Here is a 13,401-nt window from a genome sequence, read left to right as displayed (position 1 = left end):
AGACATGTAGTAGACATACTGCAGACATCTCACATGTTTATTTAAATAAGACTATAATGTTGTTGATATATGCACCTTTCATGTACCAACTAATACAAGGGTTTAATAAGCAACCTGTAAATGTTGAGGATTGAGATAAATCTAAATCAGTGGCAACCAACATTGAATGTGTGATGAGACACTATGAGCCAGAACTTCTGTGGACGCCAAAGTCTAACAACAAAGCCTGAAATTTGCAAACTGCCCTTAATAAGTGTAACATACATAACACGATACATCTTTCTATTCTGGAGAACATGTAATAATTCGAAGACAACACCATATAACTTGTCTATAACTTGGCCCCATTATTCCAATCTCATATCCCTCCTGAATCAATAATTCATCTATCAATTGGTTTCTCCGATAGCCCTTTATCTCTATATATAATTCATGACTGCACACGTTTAGGACCAACACAGATCATTCACATCTTAAAGCATTCAAAATTCAAAAGCTTATTTTCAAGAATTTCTTGAAACCCTTTTGTTCTCATATTTCACACACAGTCAATACAACAATGGGCTTTCGTTTACCCGGTATCAGAAAGACTTCATCTGCCAGAAATCAAGCATCTTCAAAAGTGTTGGTTGCGCCAAAGGGGTACCTTGCAGTCTATGTGGGAGAGAATATGACACGGTTTGTGATTCCTGTATCACACTTGAACCAACCTCTATTCCAAGACTTGTTGAGTCAAGCTGAGGGAGAGTTTGGATATGATCATCCCATGGGTGGCCTCACTATTCCTTGCAGCGAACATGTCTTCCAACATATTATTTTTTGTTTGAGTGGACAATAAATCTCATTTTTTGAGGCTGACATAGATTAGTAGTAACATTTTTGTACAATAGGAATCTTCTCATCTTGTAAAGTTGTCTCTTTCTTGAGAATTTGGAAAATGAAAGACCACCCAATTGACAAAATCAGAGTCTGTAAATTTTTTCTTCAATGAGAATGAACTTGACTGCTCAAGCATCTCCTTTTGAGTTTTTTTGCTTACAGTGTTCCAGTTTTCTAAAGAAAGAATGTAGAGGAAGGAAAGTTAATGCTAGAAACTATAGAAATGTAATGCTAATTTATTTTACCTCAGTAATTTAAGGCAGGCCTGATATCATCATGCTTGCAAGATGTTATTTTTTCCATTCATGAACAATCCAAGTGATATCCATCTAGGTAAAGCAAGAATGGTGTTAAGAGGTACTTTGAACTATGGAATAAAGTATGTCAAGAAGACTTAAGCAATGTTTGTTGGCATTTGTGATAGTGATTGGGCTAGATGCATGAATGGTATATGAAAAACACTTCTACATATATTCTTTCACTCGGCTTAGGTGTATTTTCACGTCTGCGAAAGGCAGCAAGTTGTATCTAATACTTCTAGAATGGTTGGATATATTTCAACTAGCTTCGCAACCCAACAAGCAATTGCAATTAATCGAAGAGAATACTTGAAGATTTTGGTGAAAATAAGATGTTGTAACTATTGGCTGTGATGAAAAAAAAGCCATTGCTATGGGCAAGCAACCAATTTACAGTGGATGGAAGAACAAAACACAGAACTGTCAAACATCTTTTAATCATGAAATAGTTAAAGAAGAAGGGGTAAAATTGGAGTTTTTCAAGTCCAATGATCAACTTGCTGATAGTTTCATATACGCTTAGTGGTGTTTGAGTGTTTATTAAATAGCTTTTAAGAGTATTTAGTAGTATTTATGTAATTCTTATTAAACTTATAGCATTCTAACAGTTACTTCTCAATATTTAAAATGTTTTGAATGTAGTAGAGAAAGTAAGAAAAAAAATAATCAAAAGAGAAAACAATTTAGCCCCAAAATATATTCCTCCTTTTAAATTTTCTACACAATCTGCAGTAGCTATATTTCATCGTAAAACTTAGTTCCTAAGTGTTTCAAAATCAGCATTGGCTCTGGAATACCATAAACAGGTTCAAAGGCCATTAAGTTGCTTTGGTAGCAGAAAATGATGTCTGTCTCATAATACATGGTATTGTTTTAGAGACCTCTTTTATGAATGACTGGGAGTGCAGACATCAAACACATCATTGGAGGTGAAAGCTAGTTCTTGTTTATTTATTGTGATCTAGCTACATCATTGACAGACAAGAGCTGGCATGCCTAAGACTTCGTCACATGTTTCTTTAAATGCGACTATAATGTTGATATACATCTACCACATACCAACTAATATTGAGCCTTGAGAAAAGCTACTTGATTGCTCCAAAACAGTAGAGGTAAAAAGAGAACTCACATTGAGTGCATGATCATAAGGTACTGTGAACCACCTTTTTTGTGTACGTGCCAGATTCTAAGCAACAGAACATGAAATTAGAAAAAATGAAGTTTCCCTCCCCCACCACCTTCAATAAGTGACATACAACATGTTCCCATTAGACTTTCCTTTCCATAAATACATGTAACAGTGATTATTAAGATAAGATCTTGAAGACAACACCATATACCATGTCTTTCATCTGGCCCCATTACTCCAATCTCATATCCTTCATTAAGCAATAATTTATGCATCAGCTAGTTCCGTATCCTTTTATCTATATATATNCCTGGCTTCAAGCATATAGGCCAACCCAAAGCATTCAAAATTACACCGCTTATATTCAAGAGTTCTCTGAAACTATTTTTTTTCTCAAGTCTATAACAAAATCAATACAACAATGGGTTTTCGTTTACCTGGTAGCAAAAAAACATTATTTGCAGTCAGTCAAGCGTCTTCAAGAGCAGCAAATGCACCAAAAGGCTACCTTGCGGTGTATGTTGGAGAGAAAATGAAGCGGTTCATGATCCCTCTGTCATACTTGAACCAACCTTCCTTCCAAGACTTGCTGAGTCAAGCTGAAGAAGAGTTTAGATATGAGCACTCCATGGGTGGCCTCACAATTCCTTGCAGCGAAGATGTCTTCAACCGTATAACTTTTTGCTTGAGTGGATTATAAATCTCACATTTCAGGAGATTGACTTAGAGTAGAAGTGACATTTTTGTACACTAGGAATCTTCTCAACTTGTAAAGAACTCCCTTTCTCAAGAAATATGGAAAAGAAAAATACTAGATTGAAAAAATCATTGTTGTTTTTTATATGCAATGAGAAAACTTTCATTTGATCAAGCATTTTCTCTGTGCTTCATGTTTATTAGTTATAATGTTTTCTTCTCCTTGTGTGAACACCGTTGATAGCAGCAAGAAAAAATAGCTAGAGTTTTCTTTTATCAATTTATAAACAAGAACAGAACACGTCATTCCTAACAAGGGTAGATAATGGTGTGCACTTATGGTGTATGCTCCACCTTCATATGCATAAGTAGTATTTCTTTAGACAGAAATTGGTGAATTGCATTCTACTATGGATATGCCTTAATCATTCCTGCTTTATACCTGCCTTACTTACTATTCTTGAACTTTACTTACTGAGGGTGTCTGAAACACTAATCCACGGTAACATGATCATAAGTATTTTTTCATTCTTTCAATATTTGGAATTGAGAAAGTTTACTGCATTCAACATTGAAAATTTCCTAGTGTGTATCACACATTCATTCTTCATACGATTGTAAAATGTCAGGAGATATAGAAGATCCTAAAACAAATTACTCACTGCAGTCAACGCTTGGTACTGATAAAGTTCTCAAAAAACTGCCTCTTGTCATTTTAGTATTTTATTTCTGCTGGACATGATATAAAATGTTTTTGTGACGCTTTAGTCCCTAGAGATATGTCCAAAATATCCTTGTTCCAATTTCATGGGCTCTTCTCTTCTTATTGATATCCAATTTTCAGTTTCCTCTTTACCTTAATTCTAAATCTACATAAATTTTGGTTTTATCTATGCATAGTGTATTCAAACATGAGAAAGACATAAATGAATTTTGGTTTTATCTTTTTTGTGAAACTTACGAAGAGCCTATAATCAAGTTGATTGTGGAGTTTATTGCTTGTTTTTATATTATATGTTTGTGTAGATGTACCTAACCATGTGTCCCAAAAACCACTACAGAGTATAAAAGAGATACAAGAAAGGAGAAAAATTGTCTGGTAGGAAAGGTCTGAACATGATAATGTTGTATATTTAGAATTCGTTGAGATCTGGCAAAAACAATAAAAAGTGTTTATGAATTTGCCAGCTTTTGTAGGATTATACAGGGATGGAAAACATGGAAAATATTCATAAACAAGAATGTTCCTTCTGTACAAATTTGCCTCAAGTAATCTATCCTATTTTCTATCATAGCTTGATTTACAGCAGCTCATTCAAGCGAGAGGTGAGGTTTAGAAACTCATCCTCGTTGCATGGAATTGTGAGGCCACCCGTTGNTACACTTATACCATTTCTTCCTATATCTTCGTATATTTTAAAATTCTAATTTTATCTTTTTTAATTTTTAATTCTGAACTATGTAATCTTTTTGAAATGAATAATTCAAAATATATACAATATATATATATATATATATATATATAAAATAAAAAAGTGTATTACATGTAATTTAAAATTTAATTTTTTATATTTTAAATTATAATCTGAAATTTAATTTTTCATATAGTAGATTGTACTATTTAGAATATATTTTTACTTTAGATTGTGGATTGTATTTCAAATTAATCTAAAATAAAAAATAAAAAATATATTTTAGATTTTGAATAGAAAATAAAAAATCATTCCGAATTACTCGTGGAGTTTATCTTTTGAAGATAAAATGAAATCTGTGTTAGGAGAATGATGTCAATCTTGTATGCAATATCTGGTTGGTTGAATAAAAGAGTTGCGGTGTGAAGAAGAAGAAGATGATGATGATGGAGTGGAGGCGGATGTGGAAGAAGACGATGGGCTGGAGTGGAGGTGGAAGATGGGTGTGGAGGAAGAAAGTATGCAGATGCAGCAAGAAATTTTTTAACTTTATTGACACTTTTTTGACACTATTGTTTCCAACAAAAAGTTTACTGTATTAAAAAACGAAACTTTCTTTTCCTGATCAGATCTTTCTTCTTCATGTAATAGTAAAATGTCAGGTCATGTAGAAAATGTTAAAGCAAACTTATCTCTGCAGTCCCGCACTTGCTGCTGAGCCCACAGTGTTTCGAGATAGGGTTCTAATAAGCCAATAGTAAAACTTCTCGCAAAGCTAATTCTTTGTCGTTTATGTATTATATGTCTATGAACATAATATAAAATGTTTGGCACGCTTTCCTTTCTAGAAATATGCATCAATTGTATAAGAGATATAAGAAAAACAGTAAAACTGTCTATCCTTAACATAAAAGGATAATGTTGTATACATTAGAATCCGTTGAGATCTGGCAAAAGCAATAAAAAGTGTTTATGGAAATGTCTAGTCCTAACATCTTCATTCATATCAGAATTTCCAACTTTTCTAGGATTATACAGGGATGGAAAACATGGAAAATATCCATAAAAAAGAATGTTCCTTCTGTACAAATTTGCCTCAAGTAATCTATCCTAGTTTCTATCATAGCTTGATTTACAGCAGCTCATTCAAGCGAGAGGTGAGGTTTAGAAACTCATCCTCGTTGCATGGAATTGTGAGGCCACCCGTTGGATGATCATATCCAAATTCTTCTTGAGCTTGGCATAGTAAATGTTGAAATGAAGGTTGGTTCAAGTATGATATTGGAATCACAAACCGTCTCATGTTAACTCCAACATACACTGCAAGATAGCCTTTTGGGACTTCAACTCCCTTGGGAGTTGCTTTGGATGATGAAAATGATCCCTGTCTAACAATACCTGGGATGCGGAAACCCATTGTTTTTATTGCTCTCACAAACAAACAATATGTTGTGTGATGTCAAACTCTTTGTGAGGATGAAACTTTGGAATTCTAATGCTTCACAGAATGCAAATGACTTGGGTTGCTTGACGATTCAAAACAATAGTGTATATATAGTCCCTAATGAGAACTCTGTGAATGATTTTTGCAAGACCATGATGGGGTCCAAGGAAGGACTGATATCACATGGTATTGTCTTAGAGACCTCATTCATGGATTAAAGAAAATGCATGCCATACCCCACATTCTACCTTCTAAGAAAGTGGCAATCCACATTAAGATAGATACATCAACAAGCTGAAATCTAATTCTTGTTCACTGATTGAGCTCTAGCTACATCATTGATAGACATGTAGTAGACATACTGCAGACATCTCACATGTTTATTTAAATAAGACTATAATGTTGTTGATATATGCACCTTTCATGTACCAACTAATATAAAGATGGCATAAGCAACTTGTAAATGTTGAGGATTGAGATAACTCTGAAGCAGTGAGGACCAACATTGAATGTGTGATGAGACACTATGAGCCAGAACTTCTGTGGACGCCAAAGTCTAACAACAAAGCGTGAAATTTGCACACTGCCCTTAATAAGTGTAACATACTAAACACGATACATCTTTCTCTTCTAGAGACACATGTTATAATTNGAAGACAACACCATGTAACTTGTCTATGATTTGGCCCCATTATTCCAATCTCATATCCCTCCTGAATCAATAATTCATCTATCAAGTGGTTTCTCCTATAGCCTTTTATCTCTATATATAATTCATGGCTGCACACGTTTAGAACCAACACAGATCATTCACATCCTAAAGCATTCAAAATTCAAAAACATAGTTTCAAGAATTTCTCAAAACCCTTTTGTTTTCGAATTTCTGACACGGTTAATACAACAATGGGCTTCCGTTTACCCGGTATGAGAAGGACTTCGTCTGGCAGAAATCAAGCATCTTCAAAAGTGTTGGATGCGCCAAAGGGATACCTTGCAGTCTATGTGGGAGAGAATATGAAACGGTTTGTGATTCCTGTATCACACTTAAACCAACCGCTATTCCAAGACTTGTTGAGTCAATCTGAGGAAGAGTTTGGATATGATCATCCCACGGGTGGCCTCACAATTCCTTGCAGCGAACATGTCTTCCAACATATTATTTCTTGTTTGAAATAAATCTCANTTTTTGAGGCTGACATAGATTAGTAGTAACATTTTTGTACAATAGGAATATTCTCATCTTGTAAAGTTGTCTCTTTCTTGAGAATTTGGGAAATGAAAGACCTTCCAATTGAGATTTGTTTTTTTCTACAATGAGAATGAATTCAACTGCTAAAGCATCTCTTTTTGAGTTTTTTGTTTAGTAGTTACAGTGTTTCATTCAGTGCAGTAAAATACTAGACTTCGTTTTAAAACTATAGAATGTAGCAACAAAACACTTGATTCTAAACAAGGGTAGAACAGAGTGCCTTTCTAGGATCAAAGAGAAAGATAAATTTATTTGGGACAAAATTAAAGTAGATTATATTAATAAGTACACATTCAAAATTAAAAATTTTAGATTCCACGCCAGAAATCAGAATTGAAGCACTTTCTCTGTCACTTAATTGTGTAAAATATCTGTTGGATTTCTCCACTGGACATACATGACAGAATCGGTACCTAAACTGGAAGATATGGATATGAAGTGTTTGGAGCCGTGAAGCACTAGCTTAAATCTGTAGCGAAATTGCTCTATTATACTTAGGACTCTTCTTATCTAGTGTAGTCAAGGAACCGATGATTTCCTATTGCTTTTGTCTATTAGAAGAAAAAAAGTTGAAATTAGGACCTTACACTGCAATAAACTGAAGTTTAAAATCTTCAGTTCAAACCAAATAAGCAAAACAGTTGAAACTAGGGCCGTACACTGCAATAAAGAGAAGTTTAATTAGGAAATTGATCTCTAAATTGGTCTCTTCATGTATTTTTTTGTCACTAAAATTGGTCATTATTTGAAAATTTTCTTGTGATGCTTAAAGCAAGATCTTAATAAACCACAAATTATTGAAAGTTCTAGCAATTATCTTAGGTTAAATTTGTTGTGGCTTCCCTGTTCAACATGAGGACGGTTAGGATAAACTTAAATGTGAAAGATTTAGTTGAATTGTTTATTTGTTAAAGAGGTTTGTCAGGATCACTAGTTTAATGTAGTAGTTATTAGACAATAATAGAAGATAATTGTGTCTTAATGGTAGAGTTTATGGTTTTGGAGATGAAAAGCCAAGATATAAGTCTATAAATTATAAGTGTCTAGTTGACACACAATGAAATGACACCAAAAGCATATTCAGAAAATCTAACTGAGTGTCATTTTCTAACAAGGACAAGCATTGGAATTACAGGGCAGCAGTAACAACATCATAAAGTGTTAAAATGGAATATACTATCATAGTAAATACTGAACAAATTTAGGTAAGTGAAGGTATAGTTATGAGAAGAGAATGCTTCACAATCACAACAAACTCTCAAATTCTAACACAACCTTTATGAAGAAAATTGGTCTAGCATTTTCTCTGTGCTTCATGTTTATTACTTACAATGTTTCCTTCTCGTATGAACACACCGTTGACATAAAAATAGCTAGACTTTACTTTTACTAATTTAAAAAACAAGAACAAATCGCATCATTCGTAACAACAGTAGATGCAAGCTCTCTATTTATGGTCTATGCTCCACCCTCATCATACACGTAAGTGGGATTTCTAGAGACAGAAATTGGTGATAAATTGCATGCTACCATGTATATGCCTTAAACATCTGCTTATTGCAGTGTAAGGTCAATAAATTTAGTCTTTCTCTTTGGTCCTAGAAAAACACTTTGCTCTACCCTTGTTTAGAATAAAGTGCTCTCTTCCGACTTTCAATTTTCCTAAAATATAGTATTGAACTGTAACAATGTAACTGACAAACAAAATACTCAGAAGAGATGCTTGAGCAGTTGAGTACATTCTCATTGCTGAAAGAAATCACAGACTCTGATTTTGTCAATTCGATGGTTTTCCATTTCCTAAATTCTCAAGAAAGAGACTACTTTACAAGTTGAGAATGTTCCTATTTTACAAAAATGTTACTACTAATCTTTGTCAACCTAAAAAAAATGAGATTTATTGTCCACTCAAACAAGAAGTTATATGTTGGAAGAGATCTTCGCTGCAAGGAATTGTGAGGCCACCCATGAGATGATCATATCCAAACTCTTCCTCAGCTTGACTCAACAAGTCTTGGAATAAAGGTTGGTTCAAGTGTGATACAGGAATCACAAACCGTTTCATATTCTCTCCCACATAGACTGCAAGGTAGCCCTTTGGCACATCCAACACTTTTGAAGATGCTTGATTTCTGCCAGATAAAGTCTTTCTCATACCAGGTAAACGGAAGCCCATTGTTGTATTGACTGGGTGAGAAATATGAGAACAAAAGGGTTTCAAGAAATTCTTGAAAATAAGCTTTTGAATTTTGAATGCTTTAGGATGTGAATGATCTGTGTTGGTCCTAAAAGTGTACAACCATGAATTATATATACAGAGATAAAAGGAAATATGAGAAACAACTTGATAGATGAATTATTGATTCAGGAGGGATATGAGATTGGAATAATGGGACCAAATCAGAGACAAGTTATATGGAGTTGTCTTCAAGGACTTATTTTAAGAGTAAGCTTAACATGCATCTCTACAAGAGAAAGTTGGATCATGTTAATATGTAACACTTATTAAGGGCAGTGTGGGCCATAATAGTGTGTCATGATCACACATTCAATGTTGCTTCTCTTATAGCCACACTGTTTCAGAGCTATCTCAAGCCTCAAGATTTATATGTTGCTTATACCACCACGATATTAGTTGGTACAAGATAGGCAAACATGTGAGATGTCTACAGTATGTCTACTATATGTCTAGTGTTAATGTACCTAGGGTTCAATAAGTGAACAAGAATTAGGTTTCGAACCTTTGCCAACTGAAAAATCTTTTGGCCGTTTTCTTATGAGGTAAGAATGTGGGATATGGCATGCACTCCCACTTATCCATGAATAATGTCTCTAAGACAATACCATGTGATCACCTATCCCTCCCTGGACCCCATCATGGCCTTGTGAAAAATCATTCAGAGTTCTCATCAGGGATTATATATACCCTATTGTTTTCCATCCCTAAGGAATAAGTCATTTGTATTCTGAAGCATCAGAATTCCAAAATTTCATCCTCACAAAGAGTTTGACATCGCACAATATATTGTGTGTTTGTGAGAGAAATAAAAACAATGGGTTTCCGCATCCCAGGTATTGTTAGACAGGGATCATTTTCAGCATCCAAAGCAACTCGCAAGGGAGTTGAAGTCCCAAAAAGGCTATCTTGCAGTCTATGTTGGAGTTAATATGAGACGGTTTGTGATTCCAATATCATACTTGAACCAACCTTCATTTCAACATTTACTATGCCAAGCTGCAGAAGAATTTGGATATGATCATCCAACGGGTGGCCTCACAATTCCATGCAATGAGGATGAGTTTCTAAACATCACTTCTTGCTTGAATGAGTTGCTGTAAATCAAGCTATGATAGAAACTAGGATAGATTACTTGAGGCAAATTTGTACAGAAGGAACATTCTTTTATATGAATATTTTCCATGTTTTCCATCCCTGTATAATCCTAGAAAAGCTGGAAATTCTGATACGAATGAAGATGTTAGGACTAGACATTTACATAAACACTTTTTATTGCTTTTTGCCAGATCTCAACGAATTCTAATATATACAATATTATCATGTTCAGACCAGAATATTTTTCTCCTTTCTTGTATCTCTTCTATACTCTGCTGTGGTTTTTGGGACATATAAATATAAACACAAACAACAAACTCCACAATCCACTTAATTATAGGCCATGTAAGTTTCACAAAAAGATGGACAGATATTCGTCTGCATTTATTTCTATCCCTCATGTTTGAATACTCTATACATAAATAAAACCTAAATTTAAATGTGAATTTAGAACTAGTTGAGGTAAAGAGGAAACTCTTATTTGAATCCCATAAGAACAGTGTAAGAGTAAACCTAAATGCAATAAAATTAAATAGATTGTTTATTTGTTTAGGACTTTTGTCTATTTTAGAGTGCAAAGGATCAACACTTTCATGTATTGGTTATTAGATAATAATAGGTAATAATTACGTCTCAACCGTAAAGTTAGCTTGGGAATGAAAAGCCAAATGTGAGTCCTATAAGTTGTAGTGTCTAGTTGACATGTAAAATTGTAGCAAAACAAGTAGCAATACAAGGAAGTGATCAAGTTTTTCACATAAAGGTATAGTTTTTCTAACAAACTGGTATAAAAGCCAGTTAGCCGAGTGTCTGAGTGCTCGATAAAAAGTATTTGAGAGTTGGAGAGATGGCCAACCTTGCAAACAATGTGTGCTTACCTCAGTTGACAAAGAAAGTCAACCATGATAACTGCAGTATGCAAATGAAGGCTCTCCTTGGTTCCTATATGGGATGTAATTGAAAATGCGCACCAAGAGCCAGTAGACAATGAAGAATAGACAGTTTCCCAGATTGTTGCACTGAGAAAAACGTGAGTAAAGGACAAAACAACCATGTAGGTGTTATATCGAGCTGCGGATAAGTTCGGCTTTGAGAAGATAGCAAATGCTACATTTTCAAAAGAAGCTTGAAAGATATTGGAGAAGGAATACAAAGAAGATGACCGAGTAAAGCAAGTCTAGCTTCAAACTCTCTTAGGAGAGCTTGAGAGCATGAGAATGAAGGAGACAGAAGGTGTAGCAGAGACATAACTCGAGTGGAGACTGTGACAAATCAACTCGGTAGAAATAGAAAGCTACCACCCTCTAGCTGTGTTGTAGAAAAGATCTTTAGGTCGTTAACAGATGACTTTGAGAGTATAGTTGTGCCATTGAAGAATTCAATGATTTGTTAATGCTCTTGATTGAAGAGGTTATTGGGTCCTTGGAGGCACACAAGCAGTGGAGAAGGAAGAAGTGGGAGTCACTCAATCAAGTACTTCAAGCAAAGGTGACCTATAAGGTTCCTTTTTGTTTTTTAAATTTGTAAAAGTAAAGTCTAGCTACTTTATTGTCAGTTGTGTTCATACAAGAAGGAAACATTGTAACTAATAAACATGAAGCACAGAGAAAATGTTTGACCAATTGAGTTCTTTCTCTCATTTTATTCATAGAGGTTGTGTTAGAATTTGAGAGTCTGTTGTGATTGTGAAGCATTCTCTTCTGATAATATACTATCTCTTACCTAAATTTGTTCCGTATTTACTCTGATAATACATTCCATTATTAACACTTTATGATGTTGTTACTACTGCCCGATTGTAATTTCAATGCTTGTCCTTGTTAGGAAAATGACACTCAGGTAGATTTTCTAAATATGCCTCTAATGTTACTTCATTGTGTTTCAAAATAGACACTTACAATTTATAGACTTATATCTTGACTCTTTATCTCTAAAGCTATAAACTCTATCACTAAGACACAATTATCCTCTATTATATTTTAATAACCACTACATTAAACTACTGGCCTGACAAATCTCTTTAACAAATAAACAACTCAATTAATTCTATCACATTTAAGTTTATCCTAAGAGTCCTCATGTTGAACAAGGAAGCCACAACACATTTAACCTAAGATAGTTGCTAGAACTTTCAATAATTTGTGGTTTATTAAGATCTTGCTTTAAGCATCACAAGAAAATTTTCAAACAGTGATTAATTTTAGTGACAAAATATATGTAGAGACCAATTCAGAGATCAATTTCCTAATTAAAGACAAATTTCTTTAATAGTCAATATCGTAGCTAATGTTAGTGATCAAATTAGAGACCAAGTTCATTTATTAGTTCCTTAGGTCCTATCATTACAAAATTATTGTAATTTTGCAAGTTATCAATTTTTCTGTTTTCCTAAAACAGCACATGTATTATTAGTTGTTTCTATGCCAGAAAAAAATGGCTTATTTCTACAGCTGTACTACCCCAAAAGTTCACAGCAGCAATAGTATGTTTAAATTTTATTTCTATGCCAGAAAAATTTATTCATTATTGGTTCTTTGAACGCTTTCTATAATTGTGATGAAACTTCAATATATAAATAACAGTAACTCTTAAATTCGAAGACCTAGACTTTCTACTCTCTATCCCTTCCTCTCTTTTTTCCCTTTTTCACTCCTCCTTTAATCCAAACAAATCATTACTGTTTTGATAATTTGGTTTAAATGGATGATTTTAAACTTCTGTTTATTGCAGTGTACGGTCCTAGTTTCAACTGTTTTGCTTATTTGGTTTGAACTGAAGATTTTAAACTTCGGTTTATTGCAGTGTAGGGTCTTAGTTTCAACTTTTTTGCTTCTAATAGACAAAAGCAATAGGAAATCATAGGTTCCTTCACTACAATAGATAAGAAGAGTTATATGTATAACAGAGAAATTTTGCCACAGATTTAAGCTAGTGCTTCACGGCTCCAAACACTTCATAT

The 13,401-nt window shown here is 34.0% G+C and overlaps 1 protein-coding gene across 1 annotated transcript; it reads left to right on the top strand.

Annotated features, from left to right (window-relative positions):
* Window positions 1–2,728: 2,728 nt before the first annotated feature.
* LOC106770028 (auxin-induced protein 15A-like) lies at window positions 2,729–4,962 on the top strand. Its single transcript, XM_014655846.1, has 2 exons — window positions 2,729–2,978; window positions 4,829–4,962. The coding sequence occupies exons 1-2, from the start codon at window positions 2,729–2,731 to the stop codon at window positions 4,960–4,962; spliced, it is 384 nt and encodes a 127-aa protein (XP_014511332.1).
* Window positions 4,963–13,401: the final 8,439 nt, after the last annotated feature.

This window comes from Vigna radiata, chromosome 8 (genome assembly GCF_000741045.1).
Source record: "Vigna radiata var. radiata cultivar VC1973A chromosome 8, Vradiata_ver6, whole genome shotgun sequence".
NCBI lineage: Eukaryota > Viridiplantae > Streptophyta > Magnoliopsida > Fabales > Fabaceae > Vigna > Vigna radiata.
This window is presented reverse-complemented; position numbering and strand designations above follow the sequence as displayed.

Bases quoted from the DNA above. Each gene is read 5' to 3' on its own strand.
- LOC106770028 (XM_014655846.1), top strand. From the start codon at position 2,729: ATGGGTTTTCGTTTACCTGGTAGCAAAAAAACATTATTTGCAGTCAGT. The intron at 2,979-4,828 runs GTATAACTTTTT...GTTGAATAAAAG, and splicing joins CAGCGAAGATGTCTTCAACC to AGTTGCGGTGTGAAGAAGAA.